The 18,146-nt window shown below is 36.9% G+C and overlaps 1 protein-coding gene across 1 annotated transcript in view; it reads left to right on the top strand.

Moving 5' to 3' along the window:
* LOC127415226 (gamma-aminobutyric acid receptor subunit delta-like) overlaps positions 1–16,393 on the top strand; it is a 35,699-nt gene extending 19,306 nt beyond the window's left edge. The window contains exons 3-9 of the mRNA XM_051653882.1: positions 819–886; positions 1,045–1,265; positions 3,485–3,567; positions 6,454–6,591; positions 9,083–9,238; positions 9,420–9,628; positions 12,238–16,393. Of these exons, the coding sequence (XP_051509842.1) occupies positions 819–886; positions 1,045–1,265; positions 3,485–3,567; positions 6,454–6,591; positions 9,083–9,238; positions 9,420–9,628; positions 12,238–12,549 (1,187 nt within the window). The 3' untranslated portion in view covers positions 12,550–16,393. The remainder of the gene's footprint in view (positions 1–818; positions 887–1,044; positions 1,266–3,484; positions 3,568–6,453; positions 6,592–9,082; positions 9,239–9,419; positions 9,629–12,237) is intronic.
* The last annotated feature ends 1,753 nt before the right edge of the window (positions 16,394–18,146 follow it).

Here is an 18,146-nt window from a genome sequence, read left to right as displayed (position 1 = left end):
GAACACAGTGCAGGCTTCAAGGCAGTGATTCTTTGATGCTGAATGCGACTGCCAGGTACTCAATCCCGGTATCATTATACATCAATGAGACATTGCATTTTCATTTTATCATCAACCTTTTGGCAACAACGGTACATTTTAAAAGTGTCCCAAAAAAAACTTGCATTTTAACATGCGTCTGAATTTTCAAAATGGCACAATTGGCCATGAATTACATTTTAATTTGGTCTGTTTCTCACCCAAAACCAGTCATATCACTTCAGAACACATGGACTAAACCACTTTACCATTATGACAAGCTTGAGATGGCATGAGGGTGAGTTATCATTTTTGGGCGAACTATTCCTACTTTTGTCTTTGTGTCATCTTGGACTTACATTGACACCTAGTGGCTTGGATGCAGCATAATTTAAAATCAATAGTTTTCAGTTTCTGATGCCATTGTAGAAATTTTGTATTCACAGTCAGCCATGATTACTTTAATCAATGAGTGAAAGTGTCCAATAACAGGACAGTTACTGAGATTAAGTGAGTAGTATTCAGCTGGTCATGTGATTCTAACATGTGTGGACCCTCTCCATGTAGAATAAAACAGCTTTTATCAGGTTACTGATATGACTGGAGTCTTCATTTTAATGTGAGTGATCATGATTTCCTACATGTATTGCAAAATTACAATTCATGTCTTTAGGAGTTAAACTTTTTTAATGAGGGAAAGTTACTTAGTGCACCTTTAATAATACACATAATGCACAAATGAGAAGGTCCCAGGGTAGATTGAGGAGAGTTATTTCCTTTTCTCACACATCTCTTCACAGGACCGCCTGTAAATGTGGCCATGGCTATTGAAGTAGCCAGCATTGATCATATCTCAGAGGCCAACATGGTAATGTATGAATATTGTAATGAGTTTGGATTTGAGTTCCATCACTGATATATCTGGCACATGCTTTAAATATATTCACACTGCAGAGTAATTAAATGTTATTTTAATGTTTAAATTAAGCTTTTATAGAAAATTCACAGTCTGAACTGTGTCGACAGGAGTACACCATGACAATATTTCTGCGTCAGAGCTGGAGAGACGATCGTCTTTCCTACAACCACACAAACAAGACCCTGGGTCTGGACAGCCGCTTTGTAGATAAACTTTGGTTACCAGACACATTCATTGTGAATGCCAAATCCGCCTGGTTTCATGATGTTACAGTGGAGAACAAACTCATACGGCTGCAGCCTGATGGAGTCATTCTGTACAGCAGCCGGTACGTACGTGTGTGTGTGTGTGTGTGTGTGTGTGTTTCAGAAATGCTGGTATGTTGACAGATTTAAGGAAAAGTTCACCCAAAAATGAAAATTCTCATCATTTACTCACCCTCATACCATCTCTCATCATGACTTTCATTCTTCTGTTGAATACAAACAAAGATTTTTAGAAGAATATTTCAGCTCTGTTGTTCCATACAATGCAAGTGAATGGGTACCAACATTCTGAAGCTCCATAAAGCACATAAATGCAGTGTAATGGGGTAAGGTGGGCAAGGAGAAGGCGGGAACCGGCTGAACAGTAAACGTAACTTTTAATAACATAAATTAACTTAAATCAATGTAAACACAAACACATAGAAACACACGCCCGGTGGCCACATGTGGCTGCTTCCCTGGCGGATGGCCATGGCAAGGACTCCACGATAGCTCATCCCTCCTCCTTCCCGGGTTTCGGCACCAATGTAATGGGGTAAGGTGAGCAAGGAGGCGGGAACCGGCTGAACAATAAACATAACTTAAATCAACGTAAACACGTAGAAACACACGCCCGGCAGCCACATGTGGCTCTCTCTCTCTCCCGAACTGGCGCCTCCGGCTCATCTTTATCCCACTCCCGGCTGATTAGTCCGATTCGGCCCTCCTCCTCGTCAAATGCAGCATAAAAGTAATCCATAAGACTCCAGTGGTTTCTGTTTTTCATAATGTCCATTTCATGCACATTATGGATGAAGGATTTGACAAACAACACTTCTTTTAAAGAGAAAAGGCTTTGACTTCATAATTTTACATTTGCACACATCTTCCAACAACTTGAGAGACTTAAGACATGACAGTGTTTCCAGTAAGGGAACAAAGTGAGCAATGATGCCCCATGTGTCACAGATCGCTAAAAGTGAAGTGAGGAGGACCCAAATGCAAGAGCACATGATAGGCTTTTGTTAAAAGAAAAACTAAACAGAACACAACTCTCACGGGTGAGAGAAAAGGAAAACAAAACCAAAACGATAACAAACCAGAACAGGAACCAGAAATGAAAGCTCTCAAAAGGGAGAAACAAAAGATATACAAAACCTACAGACAAATAACAAACACGACTGAAATGACTAGACTGGTAATAAACATGACATGACCAATATGACTGAAGAGAGACAACGAACTGACACAAGACAGAACACACAGGGAGAATATATGGGAAAGAAATCAGGAGGGAAAACGAGGAGAACAGGTCTCGCAGATGATTGGCTAACAAGGTAATGAAGTAACCAGGGCAACGGGGCTGAGATCACTGCGGCACCTGCAAAACAAAAAAGAGAGAGACAAAAGGGCAGGGTATGACGTAAGACTGAGAGACACGTGGCAATACGGGAACAAAACAAAGCCACACGCTCTCACAGACACCAACATGAATGACACGAGCACAAATCGCCAGAGACAATGGCAACATGCACTCATGCCAAACGACAGACAAGCCGGGACATTTGTGTAGGGATTTGGCCACATAAAAACAGGCAACCAAGACCGAAGCAGCCAAACCACAGCACAACATGACAACGGATCGCTACCCAGAGGTGCAGCGCAAGGCGAGCGCCACGCAAAGCACGCCTGAGGTCGCGAGAGACAAACAAAACAATTGACAAGTGCATGCTGCAAGAATGACATAAGAGCAATGCACTCGTGCCAATAACCAAAATGATAAGAGAATGCATGACAGCTTCAAAAGGACGAGCCATGCACTCTCACAAAGACTAGACAAGACACTAAACAAGAGTGTCAGAGCTCAGCCACAAAGACAACAAAATACAATCAACAAGTAGTTGAACTCTGACACCCTGGTTTTTACAGTCACACTTAAAAATGAATTTCATAGACACAAAATATCAGTGCAAGTGTCATCTGCGCTCAAATGCTAATGTCTTCATTTATAACATTATATATATATTGTTTTATCATTTGGAACCTTTAAATACACTTTGGGCCACTGTACATGAAAATAGCATTTCCTGCACTGCAGCTAACAATGGACCTTTTTAAAAGGGTTTCCCCTAAAAGAGATTTGTCAATAATTACAAAAATGGGTTCTCTCTCAAGCATCTTTCTGATATTGAAAATGTTAAAACAGATAACATTTTTTTAAATCTCTATTACTTTATATGCCAGAGAGCACAGAATAAAGTATTTTACTGCTCTGTTTCTTGTGTTTTTGTGTCACTTTCAGAATTACATCTACAGTGGCCTGTGACATGGACCTTACCAAGTATCCAATGGATGAACAGGAATGCATGCTGGACCTGGAGAGTTGTGAGTTAAAAAGGGAAAACCTTTATATGGCATTGCCGTTTGCTCTCCCTTTGATGTGCTCTGTAATTTTGATTGCAATTAAATCATTTAATAGAAGGCTTGGAGAATGAGATGACTGTATTAGATCAAAACATTTGTTCTTTCAGAACACAATGCATCCCAGCAGTCACAGACAATATGACAATAGCTGTAAATACTCTAAGCAATGATTGAACAAGGACAATATTGCATGCACCTACAGTAGTCAAGTTCACTATTCAAATATCATCTGCAAATTAAAAATGATATGTGGGGATTTAAAGGGAATTTTTTCTATAACCCAGTATGTACATAGCATGACATGCAATAATTAATTTAGAAACAACATAACTATCAATACAAATTTTAAAGCAAAGTATAGAATAAAACGGACTAGAATAGAATACAGTGGAAAAAGTGGGAACCTGCAATTGTTCTATTTCTACTTGATCTAACCAATAAGAATTACTTGCGTTGGCATAAACTGATTTAGTCAGATTACAGAAAGTAATAATTTTTTACTTGAATAAAACCAGTTAATTTAGATGTTACCATATGAAACATTTTTAGGTTACCTGAGAAAACATGTTTACAGTGTAGAGTAGAATAGAATGTGAAATTTAAATATGAAGTGCATGGGAATTAAGTCAACCATAACCCTAAGTCAGTAAAAACACTTGTGAATTTACCATGTTGGTAATAAATATGATAAAAACATAATGTATGCTGTAATTAACAATCATCAAGTATCCATGCAAGTTACAAATATGCCTAGATATAACAAATGGTTGTGAATGGAAACGAAAGCGGTACATTATTATAAATGACAAAAAGTATAAATAACACAGATTTAGTTACTTCTGCCTCATTTATCATGTTTTTTTTTTTTTTTACATTTGTATCCTAAAGCCAAATGTCACTCAAAAAGACACTCAAATTGAATTGCCTCATTTGAAGCCAAAGTGTATCCTTCTGTTCATAATTAGGGATTGAGTCTGATAATGCAAATTAGTGCTCATAATTTTCTGATACCAAAAAAACAATACCATCTGACATAATGTCATTGCGTAAATATTCAGCGCACAAATTTAAATCACAATATGTCCTGTTGAGATTATTAAACCGCAAAGGCTGCGATTGAATTAGATATAGTTTGCATGTGCTGCGCGCTTCAATGTAAATAGATCTTGTTTTAAGAATGTTTGAATGTAATTGTGAAGCTGGCATCCCAAAGAGCTCTAAAACACCATCATGAGCATTGCGCTCTCTGTTTGTAGCAGATGACAGTGAGCAGAGCACTAATTCACTTTGTAGCATGTAGCACATACAGACTACATATGTTTAATTAAATAGCAGCCTTGTGCAGTTTAATAATCACACTGGGTCACATAGCAACCTGCTTTTCTGGAGGTGAGAATCTACTGTCCAAAACACTCAGAAACGGAAAGTGCTTCACTCCAAAATAAAAGCTCCATTTACAGTAAATGGAAAAAATTAACAACAGAAATATACAGTTGAAGTCAGAAGTTTACATACACCTTAGCCAAATACATTTAAACTCAATTTTTCACAATTCCTGACGTTTAATTGCAGAAAACATTCCCTGTCTTAGGTCAGTTAGGATCACTACTTTAATTTAAGAATGTGGAATGTCAGAATAATAGAGTGATTTATTTCAGCTACTATTTCTTTCATCACATTCCCAGTGGGTCAGAAGTTTACATACACTGTTGTTAGTATTTGGTAGCATTGCCTTTAAATTGTTTAACTTGGGTCAAATGTTTTGTGTAGCCTTCCACATGCTTCTCACAATAAGTTGCTGGAATTTTGGCCCATTCCTCCAGACAGAACTGGTGTCAGTTTTTTTTAGGCCTCCTTGCTCACAAGCTTTTTCAGTTCTGCCCACACATTTTCTATTGGATTGAAGTCGGGGCTTTGTGATGGCCACTCCAATACCTTGACTTTGTTTTCCTTAAGCCACTTTGCCACAACTTTGGAGGTATGCTTGGGGTCATTGTCCATTTGGAAGACCCATTTGCGACCAAGCTTCAACTTCCTGGCTGATGTCTTGGGATGTTGCTTCAATATATCCACATCATTTTCCTTCATGATGCCATCTATTTTGTGAAGTGCACCAGTCCCTCCTGATGCTGCCACCCCCATGCTTCATGGTTGGGATGGTGTTCTTCGGCTTGCAAGCCTCACCCTTTTTTTCTCCAAACATAACGATGGTCATTATGGCCAAACAGTTCAATTTTTGTTTCATTAGACCAGAGGACATTTCTAAAAAAAAGTAAGATCTTTGTCCCCATGTGCACTAGCAAACTGTAGCCTGGCTTTTTATGGACTCTGTGTTTTACTGTGGATATAGATACTTGTCTACCTGTCTTTTAATGACTTCAACCTAAGTGTATGTAAATTTCTGACTTCAACTGTATCACTACTGTATATAGTTATGTAATATTTACTGTACTACTACTACAACTAATAATAATAAATCAATAATTATCTTATATTTAAGCAATATCTCACATCTGTGATCATTTATGCAGCAGTTTATTTGACAAAATAATACAATATTATGCTGAAAATTAAATGTTCTGTAAGTTTTAATGTATTTATTTAACCACCATTTTGATGATAACATTGAAATTTATTATGCATTTCAGAATTCTTTTTTACAAAAAAACAGGAGAGTACCGAAAAGGAAGTATCTGTACTCGTTCTCCAAAAAATGGTAGCAGACATCCCTATTCATAAAATCGCATGATGTAACCTTGGAAGAGCAGCATATTTTATCAAACAGACAGGAATTACAGTTTCAGCTGAGGGCATACTGAGCTGTTTCTTTGAATGTTGACTTTGCAGATGGCTACTCTTCAGAGGACATCGTATATCACTGGTCAGACAGTCAGATACACATCCACGGCCTGGACAAACTGGAGCTGTCTCAGTTCACCATCACAGATTACCACTTCGTCACAGAGATGATGAACTTTAAATCCGGTGAGGTTTTTCCATCTACACTGACTGTGTTTACATTCACAAGAATATTTCAATTTACATCAGAAAATGGTCTTATGTATGCATCATGTAAACATGATAACCCAATTGACAATATACTGTTTTTTGAAAAATTAGCTGGCATATGCCTGGAGTCGTGTCAACACATTACTTAGAAAATATCCACTGTAACAATATTAATTTATACTGTCATTGCCCATGTCAATACAAAAGTAATTCTGGGTGTTACAAAGGAACAAAAATATGAATACAGATGAGCGAAAGCAACTCGTGACCTACATTTTGCCATTCATTGCGTTCTTGTGTGCTGTTGTCGAGTACACTAATGAGTTAATGAAATTACTGTGCAGAATTAAATAAAAAATACAATGCCATAAATGGCAAGAGCATCTCTCTTATATTCACAAGAGAATAGCTGGAAAAGAATGCACATGCCTTAGTTTATAAGGAGCATGCTCTTTACTTGTATACAGGAATATTCTAATAACCTTTTTTTCAGAATATAGGTTTAACCAGAATAATGCCTTAATTGGAAAATGATGTGCATCAAATGTTGTCAGTGACTGCTTTTTCACGCTCAAGAATACTGCGACATTAATCAGAATTTTTGGATTATATAAGCGTCATGTCAGAGCATTGAAAATGTATCCATCGTAACTGAATATTCATTTATATCTGTGCATGTCTAAACAAAGGTAAATCTGGGTGGTATAAAACAAATTTTTGGAGCGAGAAAACATTTTATAAACATATTCTACGTTTAATGTCTCATGACCTACATTCATGGTGCTCTTGTGTGTTGTTATCAAGGACATGAATGAGAATTAATGGGTGATTCTCACAAAATGTGTCAAGAAAATGTTCTGGTCTTATATTTTACTTCAGAATGAAAAACAATAAAAACTTATATTTTGCATATAGAAAATGAAGGCTATCTTTAGGGCCATTTTGATGTTTTACATGTGTAACATTATCTTCATGACAGTTACGCACCTTTTCCCCCAGTTCTCATTACCACAATTCGAAAAAACATGGTTGTTAAATTCTCATTATTGCAACATTAAAAACTATATATATTTGATTTAAATTTAAGTATTTATACATCTCCCTCTGCGTTCACTGCGTCAGTGTTCTCACAAAGACTATGGACTCCCTAGCCCTTCTATACTTACCTGTTGAAATACTTACCTTGTCGTTTGTTTACTGTTCCTGAGATTACTGCGTGTTTCATCCTGTGTATTCCTCCAGCAATGTATTCTGTTCCTCTTTGTTGCAATGTTTGCTACAAAGACTAAAAGACTGTTGTGAGTGATGTGATCATTCTGTTCATTGTCACATACCCTCTTTGAAGTTTACTCACCTGCTGTTTGTGCCATACCAGTGTTTGGATACCTCACCTGTTTGTTTCACCTCTCACCCATTCCCTTCATCAATAAAACACACGATTGAGTCCAACCTTCTGCCTCTGAGTTTTCTCCCTTGAACATTTGATGTTTTGCTGATTTTACTTAAATCATTGTAGAACAGCATCTTTTTGCTGTAAAACAGTGAAAAAAATTATAATATTGTGTTACGGTAATGAGAATTGGGAGGTAAAATGTGCTGTAAATGTCACAATCCAAAAAAATCATAATGGTCCTAAAGGTAGGCTTCATATTTTTTATGCAAAAGGTAATCTCATTTTTTTCTTTTTATTTGGATTAAAAAAAATTATTTACAGGTTTTGAATAAACCTAATAAGTTGATTAAAGATGCACTCAGTAAGTTTTTGTTCATGTCACATTAGACTTACACTGAGACCTAGTGGCCTGGATGTAGCATCATCTAAATGCTGTAGTTTTCAGTTACAGATGCCAGTGTAAAAAATTCAATTAACAGTCAGCCGTTATTAACTTGGTGTCCAATAACAGGACAGTTACTGAGATTAAGCGAGCAGTATTCAGCTGGTCATGTGATTCTAACATGTGCGGACCCTCTATGTAGAATAAAACAGCTTTTATAAGGTTACTGATATGACTGGAGTCTCATGAATTTTTATATATGTTTCAAAATTATGATTCATTTCTTAATGAGTTCAGCTTTTTTTAATGAGGAAAAAATTACTGAGTGCACCTTTAAATCACTGTCCAAAATAACAAAAATCCAGAATAATAAATTGCAAGAGCATCTCCAGTACTTCCAGAAGAGAATAGCAGGAGAAGAACGTGCACAGTTAGTTGCATGAATATGCTCATTACATAGACAAAGTCCTACAATAGCTGTGGGGCATATACTGTAGGCAAAATCTGTTTTTAGGAATAAAGGCTTTACCAGAATATGGACCTTAATTTGAAAATGATGTGCATCTGATATGGTCACAGAAACTCAAATTTAAGTATTTTTAACTATTGCCAAAATAAAACGCTAATGCTAACAACTGACTTCAGCTAACATCTTTTCAAGCGAAATCTTGTTATTCCCATTCTTGAAACAGCTGGGCGATTTCCACGCCTTAGCTTACGTTTCCAGCTGAGGCGTAACCGAGGAGTTTACATCATCCAGTCCTACATGCCCTCCATCCTATTGGTTGCCATGTCGTGGGTCTCTTTCTGGATCAGCCAATCAGCTGTGCCGGCAAGAGTGTCTTTAGGTCAGTCTGTCAGTGTTCACACAGTATACATTATAAACTCATGTAAATTTCTAAAATATTCTCCATATCGACAAAACTGCAGTAAAATTTAATTGTAACATTTAGTTTACAAAAGAAACAAGACAAAGTCATTTTTGAAATGGTAAGTTAAATAAATAAATGTGTTCCATATGCCCTTTAGGTATCACCACGGTGCTCACCATGACAACGCTGATGGTCAGCGCTCGTTCATCGTTGCCGCGTGCCTCTGCCATCAAAGCTCTGGACGTGTACTTCTGGATCTGCTATGTGTTTGTGTTTGCTGCCTTGATCGAGTATGCTTTTGCTCACTATAATGCAGACTACAGCAAGAAGGAGAAAGCCAAAGTCAAGACAAACAAGAGTGCAGAGGTACTTCAGCAGAATCCAAGACACTTTTAATTACTAGCTGGGTTTCCATTCATGTATTTTTATGCAAATTATAGGACATCACAGTAAAAATGCTGGATGGAAATATGCATAAACATTTAATGCTTGCTTGAGGTGGATAGATTGTTTATTTGATAAGAAGATATGTGCATAAACTACGATGGGAAAGCATTTACCGAATATGTTCCTATACAGTTTATATAGGAAAAATAGAGGTGCATCAAAAAAGTCATGTGAATACATAATCAATATCATTGCATAGCATCTCAAATGTTGCTCTGGTTATTCTGAAATATCAAAGTCTGTCATCAAAATGATTATCTACTATTAACTCCCAGAACTGTGAGACATGCTTTCACTCCAGACATGAGACATCTGCCGCTGAACGCTAACAAACAAGAGGTTTGTCAGAGCATTTAGTCTGTGCTCTTTAAACAGCAAGTCATTTATTACATTTAATAAAAGAGACACAGTGCCTTCAACTTCCATTTTCATTTCTATTTTCCGCTAGTTTCCCCAGAAGTATGATTTTGTTCTCTTGAACACATGGAATGCTGAAAGATGGAACGCTGCTTTTTTTTCAATTTGTTTTTTAAATATTACGATTTTTCGCATAATTTCGCAACTTGGATGGAAACATTACTGTAGCATTGTAGTACATTTCATTGACATTTATGAATATTTGTGAATAGTGACCAGACCTTTCAAGCTCCTAAAATCACAAAGGCAGCATAAAAGTAATCCTTAAGACTCCAATGGTTAAATCCATATCTTCAGAAGCGATATATGATAGGTGTGGGTGAGAAACAGATCAATATTTAAGTCCTTTTTTACTATCATTCTCCACTTTCACATTTGTCGTCTTTTTGGCATTTCACATTATTTGTACATATCGCCACCTACTGGGCAGGAAGGAGAATTTATATTAAAAAAAGACTAGTAACTGTGTCGCACATCCATTGTTTTCAGGGGGTGGATTAATAACTTTTGCAGAGATGGAATGGATGTCAAATTATAATAGCTCATTTACATTGGCACCACAAAGCCAGTTACTGAGAGAAAGCTGCTTAAGACACAAAAGCGGTGTTCGCATTTACATGCAATGTGTTAGCAACAGCAGCAAACCTCGGTGTGTTAAACTTCTTCCTCTAAATCCCTTAAATGGCGCAAGGAAAACGTTTGTTTATATGAACAAGCCCAGAACAAGCCATTCTTAAGTGCATATAAACGGGGTCAAAAGACTCGACAGAATGAAAGATATAGAAGCCTCAGTGAATTAAAATGACATGGACACGGCAAACAAACAAGAAACTTCTAACCACTGGTGGAGAGCTGCAGTTCCAACCACACAACTTTCCAGTACTGTTTGCAAATGTTTGTTAGAACTACGGTTTCAGGAAACATCAAATTATTAAACTATCCATTCAATGCATATGCAATCTTACCAATCTGTAGAGATTGTCAAGCAAGATAAGTTTTTGGAACTGCACTTGATGACAAATTAAATTAAATTAAAATAACTTTTTAGGCCAATACTGATGCCATTCGAGGGAAAGCACTCCAGTGCGTATTACCAGAGACTATTTAGCCAAGACGGAGCACTTGTATCTGGAGAAATAAATGGGAGAAATTAAAACTTCCAATATGGCGGGTGTAGCACAGGTAAAAGAACCAACCACCTTTGGGAAATAGTCATTGCCTGTCAGACAATTCGAAAACAAATGTGCACATTAGCTGGACCAGCCTGAAAAATAGTGTTTTTTTATTAGCATAACTTGAGCTAAAGAAGCACAATATATGATATCATTGTTATCAGATTTAAGTGGTGATTTGACATGTGTACTTTGATCATAATCTTGACCAACCATTTTGGAGATTTCGGTCTTTTCTTTTTTTCTTTTTTTTGGGGGGGGGGGATTTTTTTCCCCCATTTTCTCCCAATTTGGAATGCCCAATTCCCAATGCGCTCTAAGTCCTCATGGTCGCATAGTGATTCGCCTCAGTCCGGGTGGCGGAGGACGAATCCCAGTTGCCTCCGCGTCTGAGACAGTCAACCCGCGCATCTTATCACGTGGCTTGTTGAGCGCGTTGCCACGGAGACATAGCGCGTGTGGAGGCTTCACGCCATCCACCGCGGCAACCACGCTTAATTCACCATGCGCCCCACCGAGAACAAACCACATTATAGCGACCACGAGGAGGTTACCCCATGTGACTCTACCCTCCCTAGCAACCGGGCCAATTTGGTTGCTTAGGAGACCTGGCTGGAGTCACTTAGCATGCCCTGGGATTCAAACTAGTGAACTAGCGAACTCCAGGGGTGGTAGCCAGCGTTACCACTGAGCTACCCAGGCCCCGAGATTTCAGTCTTTTAGCCTTTTCAAGTAGATAGGAGCTTTTATGCCACTTGTATCCATAGAAAATAGCTGCCCAGGAGCATTCCCAAGATGGTCACCAAGTGGACTGACCTGTCTTGAAAGTCAGGATCGCAGTTTTATCATTGACGTCTTTTTTTATGAATTTTTTTACATTTTTTTTTATTCTTGATTCATTGAATCTGTTTGAACCTTTTGCTTGATCTTGTCTTGTAGTCTATGGTGAAGAATGGAAAGCAGGCCATGGTTCTGTTCTCTCTGTCTGTGGCTGGCATGAACCAGGGCCTCCTGATCTCAAACAGGCAGAATCGATCCCAGCGCTCCACCGAGACTACTGCAGAAGCAGCAGAGGAGAGTGAGTTGCGTCCCCCTCAGTCCCGTCGAGCTCAGAAGGAAGACAGCGAGGGGAAGAAATGCTGCAAGTGTAAACCCATTGATGCGGACACCATCGATATCTACGCTCGCGCTGTCTTCCCCTTCACCTTCGCTGTGGTTAATGTAATTTACTGGGTGGCGTACACAATGTGAATGAGTGCTGCATGTACAGTACTGTATATCCATCAATAAACTGATGTGCCACCACTTGAGATTATGATGATACAGGAATATCTACAGTACATTATTAAACTAGAATGTGATTTCATGAGTATTCATGTTTTTGTACGTGAAGTTTGGTTCTAGCACATTTACATTTTCATGAGTTTGCGTAGACACTGAAACAAACAGTAATGTAACGTAAGCCCTTTTACTTGTTTACAACTTTAGAGACTTACAAATATTAACAAATAATTTGAGGTTCACTGAATATTGAGTTAATTGGTGGATTTAATTTTTTATAGTAGGGCTGTCGATTTAACACATTCATTATATATTTATATATATTATAGAATGATAAATTCAGTTACAAAATGGATTGTTCAATGAAAAGGGAAATAAATAAAAAAAACAATATTGACTTCTAAAGCCACTTTGTATTTTCTAATCGATGCTTTACTCATCTGCCACAATAATAAAAATGTATTTTAATTTTCCGAATTATTCTGTTTATTATATATATATATTCTGTTTATAATTGTTTAACCCTTGTGCGCCAATTTAAAAAAAGTTACTCCGAGGTCCTTAGAGGACAAATGTCTGCATCAAAAAACTGCTGGAAGAATGTAATATATAAATATTTTCCACTTTCACTGACTTTTTTAACCAACATCAGTCCTGATCATAACTACCAAATATTAATTTTTCAGCCAGTTTGTTTACATAATGCCACTGTTGTTTTTTACACACATACACACATTTCTCAATACACACATACAAAACACACTCTGACATCCATACCAATACACCCACACAATTTTAGCTGCATCATTTTTTCAATTGGCCTGCAGTGCTCTATAATATAGCAAACGGAAAATAGGGAAAAAGCATGTATTTGCTCCATAGGCTAAACATGAGAAAAATGGTGCCATATGGTGGAAAATATAAAACATTTACATTTTGAAGCCAGGGCTCTGGAATGAAAGCATAATATCATAGAATTCATAATTTTATGCTTTAATGGCACTGGGATTATTGCAGGTTTCAATGGGGACATTTTTGTCCTGAAGGTCCTGAGTGAAACTATTTTGTGTACACAGTGTATTATAGATGTATTATAGGAACTGAGGTTGAAATATCAAAATTCCCCAGAAAATACACACCTTTGGCAAAATGTATGCCGTTAGCATTAACACAGACAAAATGACAGAAAAAATGAAAATGAAAAAGACAAAAATGTCCAGAAGGTTGCACAAGGATTAAATATAACTATTTATAATTATTTCATTATTATATTTTACATTCTTTTTATTTGGGGGCCTTTCTTGGGAAATATTGATACGTGATTCATTGCAATTAATTCAAATCAACATATCATGTGATTAATTTGACATCCATAACTCTAAAGTAATCTCTAAAGATGTAGCCTACGTTTTACATCGTTTCAGTGTCTATCCAAATATACAAAAATAAGTGTGTAGACTTTACGTGCAAATACATGTGAATTAGATCACCCTGCATTTATTTGTATAATTATATGGACTGATGTAGACTTTAGAATACACTGAATGCATTATATTAAATTAGATTTGTTTTGGGGAGTATTGCATTTCAAGGAGACTGACACATAGTCTGCATCTTTGCAACGACACTTTGTTGCTTTAAAAAGACATTCTTCTACATTAATGCTCTTAGTTGCCATTTAGGCCAAAAGAAAATACTCTGCACAAGTACACGAGCCTTTGCAGGCAGGCTGTTCTGAGCATATATTCTAGTGTTATTGTGGTGATAATAAACCTTAGTACTCAAGGGGGGATATATTTACCTTCAAATGTCTGTGCCATTAATCCGAATATTTATTACAGAGTAATTGAATTATTACTGAGACAGCTAGCTGTAAACAACAGCATAGTGTCAACAGTTTAACTTCATTGCTCAGCAAGATTCTTTTCATACTGTTGACATTAGTTGAATTGAAAGATAAAACAGTTGCCGAAACACTGAAATGCTGTGGGTACTTACGTTGTGTATGAATTTTGCTCGGACACATTTCTGATCACAACAACATGTGAAATTGAGCTGGCGTACCTAGAAGCATCTGCTTTCACGTACGTGCCAAGAGGTTTTTTCAGGCCTCAATTTCTTTATCCTGTTTTCATCTTCATAATATTTGCACCAGAATGGACTTTCTCTTGGTTCTGAAATGAATGGTCTTAAACTTGGCATGAAATGGAAATTTGCCCTATCTATTTTCTAAATGCATGTTATTGATCTTATTGTGAACGATTCATCCATGCACATGTTTTATTTATATTTTTATTTATTTTTTGACCTCGTAATCTTTAATCAAAATGTAATAACTCGATCTTCCGGTGAAACGACAGACTTCTCTCTGGTGACGTATGCAGGACTTCTCCAATCGTTTAGTCCGCTTAAACCCTTCCCCTTCCTAATAAATACCACAACCTTGCGTAGAGTTGAACGAAGTGTCAGTCGCATGTTGGTGAAGATGTCATGGTGTATTTTCATCTGTTTTCCTTCAAAACTATCGTTCCTTAACCCAAATTTCCTTGGTTACGAGTCAGCTGGCTTGAATTTACATTTCGAATAAGGAGGAATAACGGTGAATTTGCGATTGTGTTCGAGGTGATCACTAATGAATACAACACTTCGGATGCCTCTGGAGTTTATTTATATTTTTGGGATGCACAGCACGAGTAAGTGTTTTTTTCCTTTATATTTAGTGTATTGTGATTAAAATATGGCTATCTTTTGCTCACTCGTTTTTCAACGGCTTTAGCCTCTTCATAAGCAAAGACTGCCATGTGGTCTTGCATTATGTTGTCAGTTTGATCATAAATGTGTTGAGATCGCTGCTCAATTTCACAGATAACCAGCTCTAACTCGGGCAGTACAGTGGTCGGGGTGTGTGTGTCAACTGCAAACTTGCATTCAGATGTGCCTCCGTTCCGCTATGCAATGCCCATATTTTCACAATCCAATCAACAACCACTGGATAAACTCAAATCCCGCCCTACATTGTTTTCTTGTTCGATAAGCTGTTTCACTCGGATATACGTCACAATACGGAAGTAAAGTCGGTCACAACTTCCGTTTCATGCCGACTTTAAACAAACTTTACTGAAAGACTCTGCTGCTGTCTTCATCATCATTAAATATCTGGAAGAAAATTTCAAGTCTTTTTTCCTTTTAATGGGAAGTGTATATCTGTGTTTTGGAACTACATGAGGGAGAGTAAATTATGACAGAACTGTCATTTTTAAGTAAGCTTTTCCTTTAACAAAAGTAAAGTCAGCTGGAGATTTTGTATGGTGGAATTATCATCGAAACTCAATTATGAAACAAGTCATTTGCCAAAAAAATAATAATAATAAAAGCGAGACCAGCGTTGGGCTCCAGCAGATACATGAAAACAAACGATCTACAACCAGTCAGGTGTCTGACCTGAAGCCTAGTGGTCAAAACAAGACTTTTGTCTAAAGTCTTTCCATCGCATTACACATGTTCGACCAGCAGATGTCTCCAGCGAGTCATTTTACGAAGCCTCACTTTTGGGCCGTGGACATTTAGAAAATAATCTCTCCTAAAACACACTTTATTGACACACAAGCTTTGTCCACTAACAGTGTCTATACGTGCATAACAGGAGAACTATAATGCACAATGTCATCTCCATCCATCTCAATTTATGTACTGTATTGTGTGGTGGAAATTACATTTAAAAGAAATGTTATATTTAAATGACAGACTCATTTGCCTTTCTAAGGCCAATTTCATGGCATTTTATGTATCCTAAATACAGTTGCATATTTTCACACTTTTTTTGTATGTGCATAATTTGACAGCTTTATTCGAAATGACACATAATACAAATATTTTGTACACAATTGATATTTTCTTGATTTTTCTTCACACATCACATGACTCATATTTCACATCAAACTGACACTTTTGTCTCCTTGGGAACCAAAGTACACTTGAACATTAGTGGGGTAAAATTGTAAATTGTGGTGGAAATTACACAGTTGTTAAATAAATGATGAAGGTCTAGTAAAAAGTTTCCAAGGCAGTTGCCTCATAGAACAAAATGGAAACAAAAAGTTTTAATAAAAAAATCAAGAAACACCCCACCGCTAGTACTGAATGCTGAAGATTTTTTCAATTAAATACAAAATCAATACACAACCAAAAATGCATTTGCAACAGTGTTAACATAGTCAATCTATAATGGAAGGCTCTGCAGAATACATAAATAAAACAACAATAAATAAAAAAAATAAAAATAAAATTATATATATATAATAATGCAATGAGATGAAGTGCAGTAATAAAGGGCATCTCCAGATATTTTACAACAAATAATATTTTACAAATAAATCCAATAATTTCAATGCTTTTTATTTTTCATTCATATCAGGGCTATTATAAATTTTACTTCATTCCTAAATACTATACACAGTGGGGGAGATATTTGATAAATCATTTGTGGATAAAGTGTTTAGCCAGTGTGGTAACATAATTTATAATGTATTGTATTGTATACCATATTTAAATCTTCAAAGGAGAATGAATCAGCATTTTTTTTATTAACCAATCCTGCACTTTTTTTTATATATCTTTATATCTGTGCAGCCTACATACCTCCATCAGAGTCTCCGTACTACAAGGACAATCACTTAGATCAGCTTAAGACAGAATCCAGCCAATTCCAGGCCCAGGAGAATGTGATGTTATGTGGGACCTAAATGCAAGGACAGGTTCAGAATCTGACATTATAGATATGGGAATAACTACATACTGAAAGCCAACACACATCTAACCCCCACCACTACAATACAGAACAATCTAGACAGTACAGTCAACAAAAACAGTAAGGAGTTAGAGGCCTGGGTCTGTATATACTTAATGGTAGGATCCGAGGGGACTCTTTAGGTCGATTCACATACTGCTCAGCTCTTGGGGCTAGTGTAGTCAACTATGCCATTACACACATGGACCCCTCCTACATACGTGCATTCACTGTCAGACCACAGTCTTCCTTATCAAACCACTGTCAAATTAATGTGTTCCTAAAGAAAATCCAACACCATAGGCCCAGCAACCTGTTCAAACTAAACTCAACATACAAATGGTCCCCAAAATATGAGTCTGAATTCCTTAGTGCAATTAGCTCCAAAGAAATGTCCAACCTAATCAACAGATTTCAAATAACACAGTTTATGGCTAACAAGATTGATGTAAAGTCCGCAGTACAACAAATAATTGATATTTATCAAAGGTGCTCAATCAAAGCAAACCTACTCCATACAAACAAGAAAACTACTCAGACAGCCCTCAAACCAAAAACACAGAGAGCCACACAAAGCTGAAACCAGACAAAATTATTGTGAAGCACTCAGGGATTATAAAAATACAATATGCCACAAAAAGCAGCAACACCTAAACCACACACTTAATGAAACTGAAGACTCAATTAATAATAATCAGTTCTGGGAAAAATGGAACAGTCTGAATAAACAACACAGCCAGGACATAGCCATACTATTTACTATTCATACTAGCCAGTCTAT

Source organism: Myxocyprinus asiaticus, chromosome 24, assembly GCF_019703515.2.
Source record: "Myxocyprinus asiaticus isolate MX2 ecotype Aquarium Trade chromosome 24, UBuf_Myxa_2, whole genome shotgun sequence".
NCBI lineage: Eukaryota > Metazoa > Chordata > Actinopteri > Cypriniformes > Catostomidae > Myxocyprinus > Myxocyprinus asiaticus.
The sequence above is the reverse complement of the archived record's forward strand: the minus strand, read 5'-3'. Positions and strand labels throughout refer to the sequence as shown.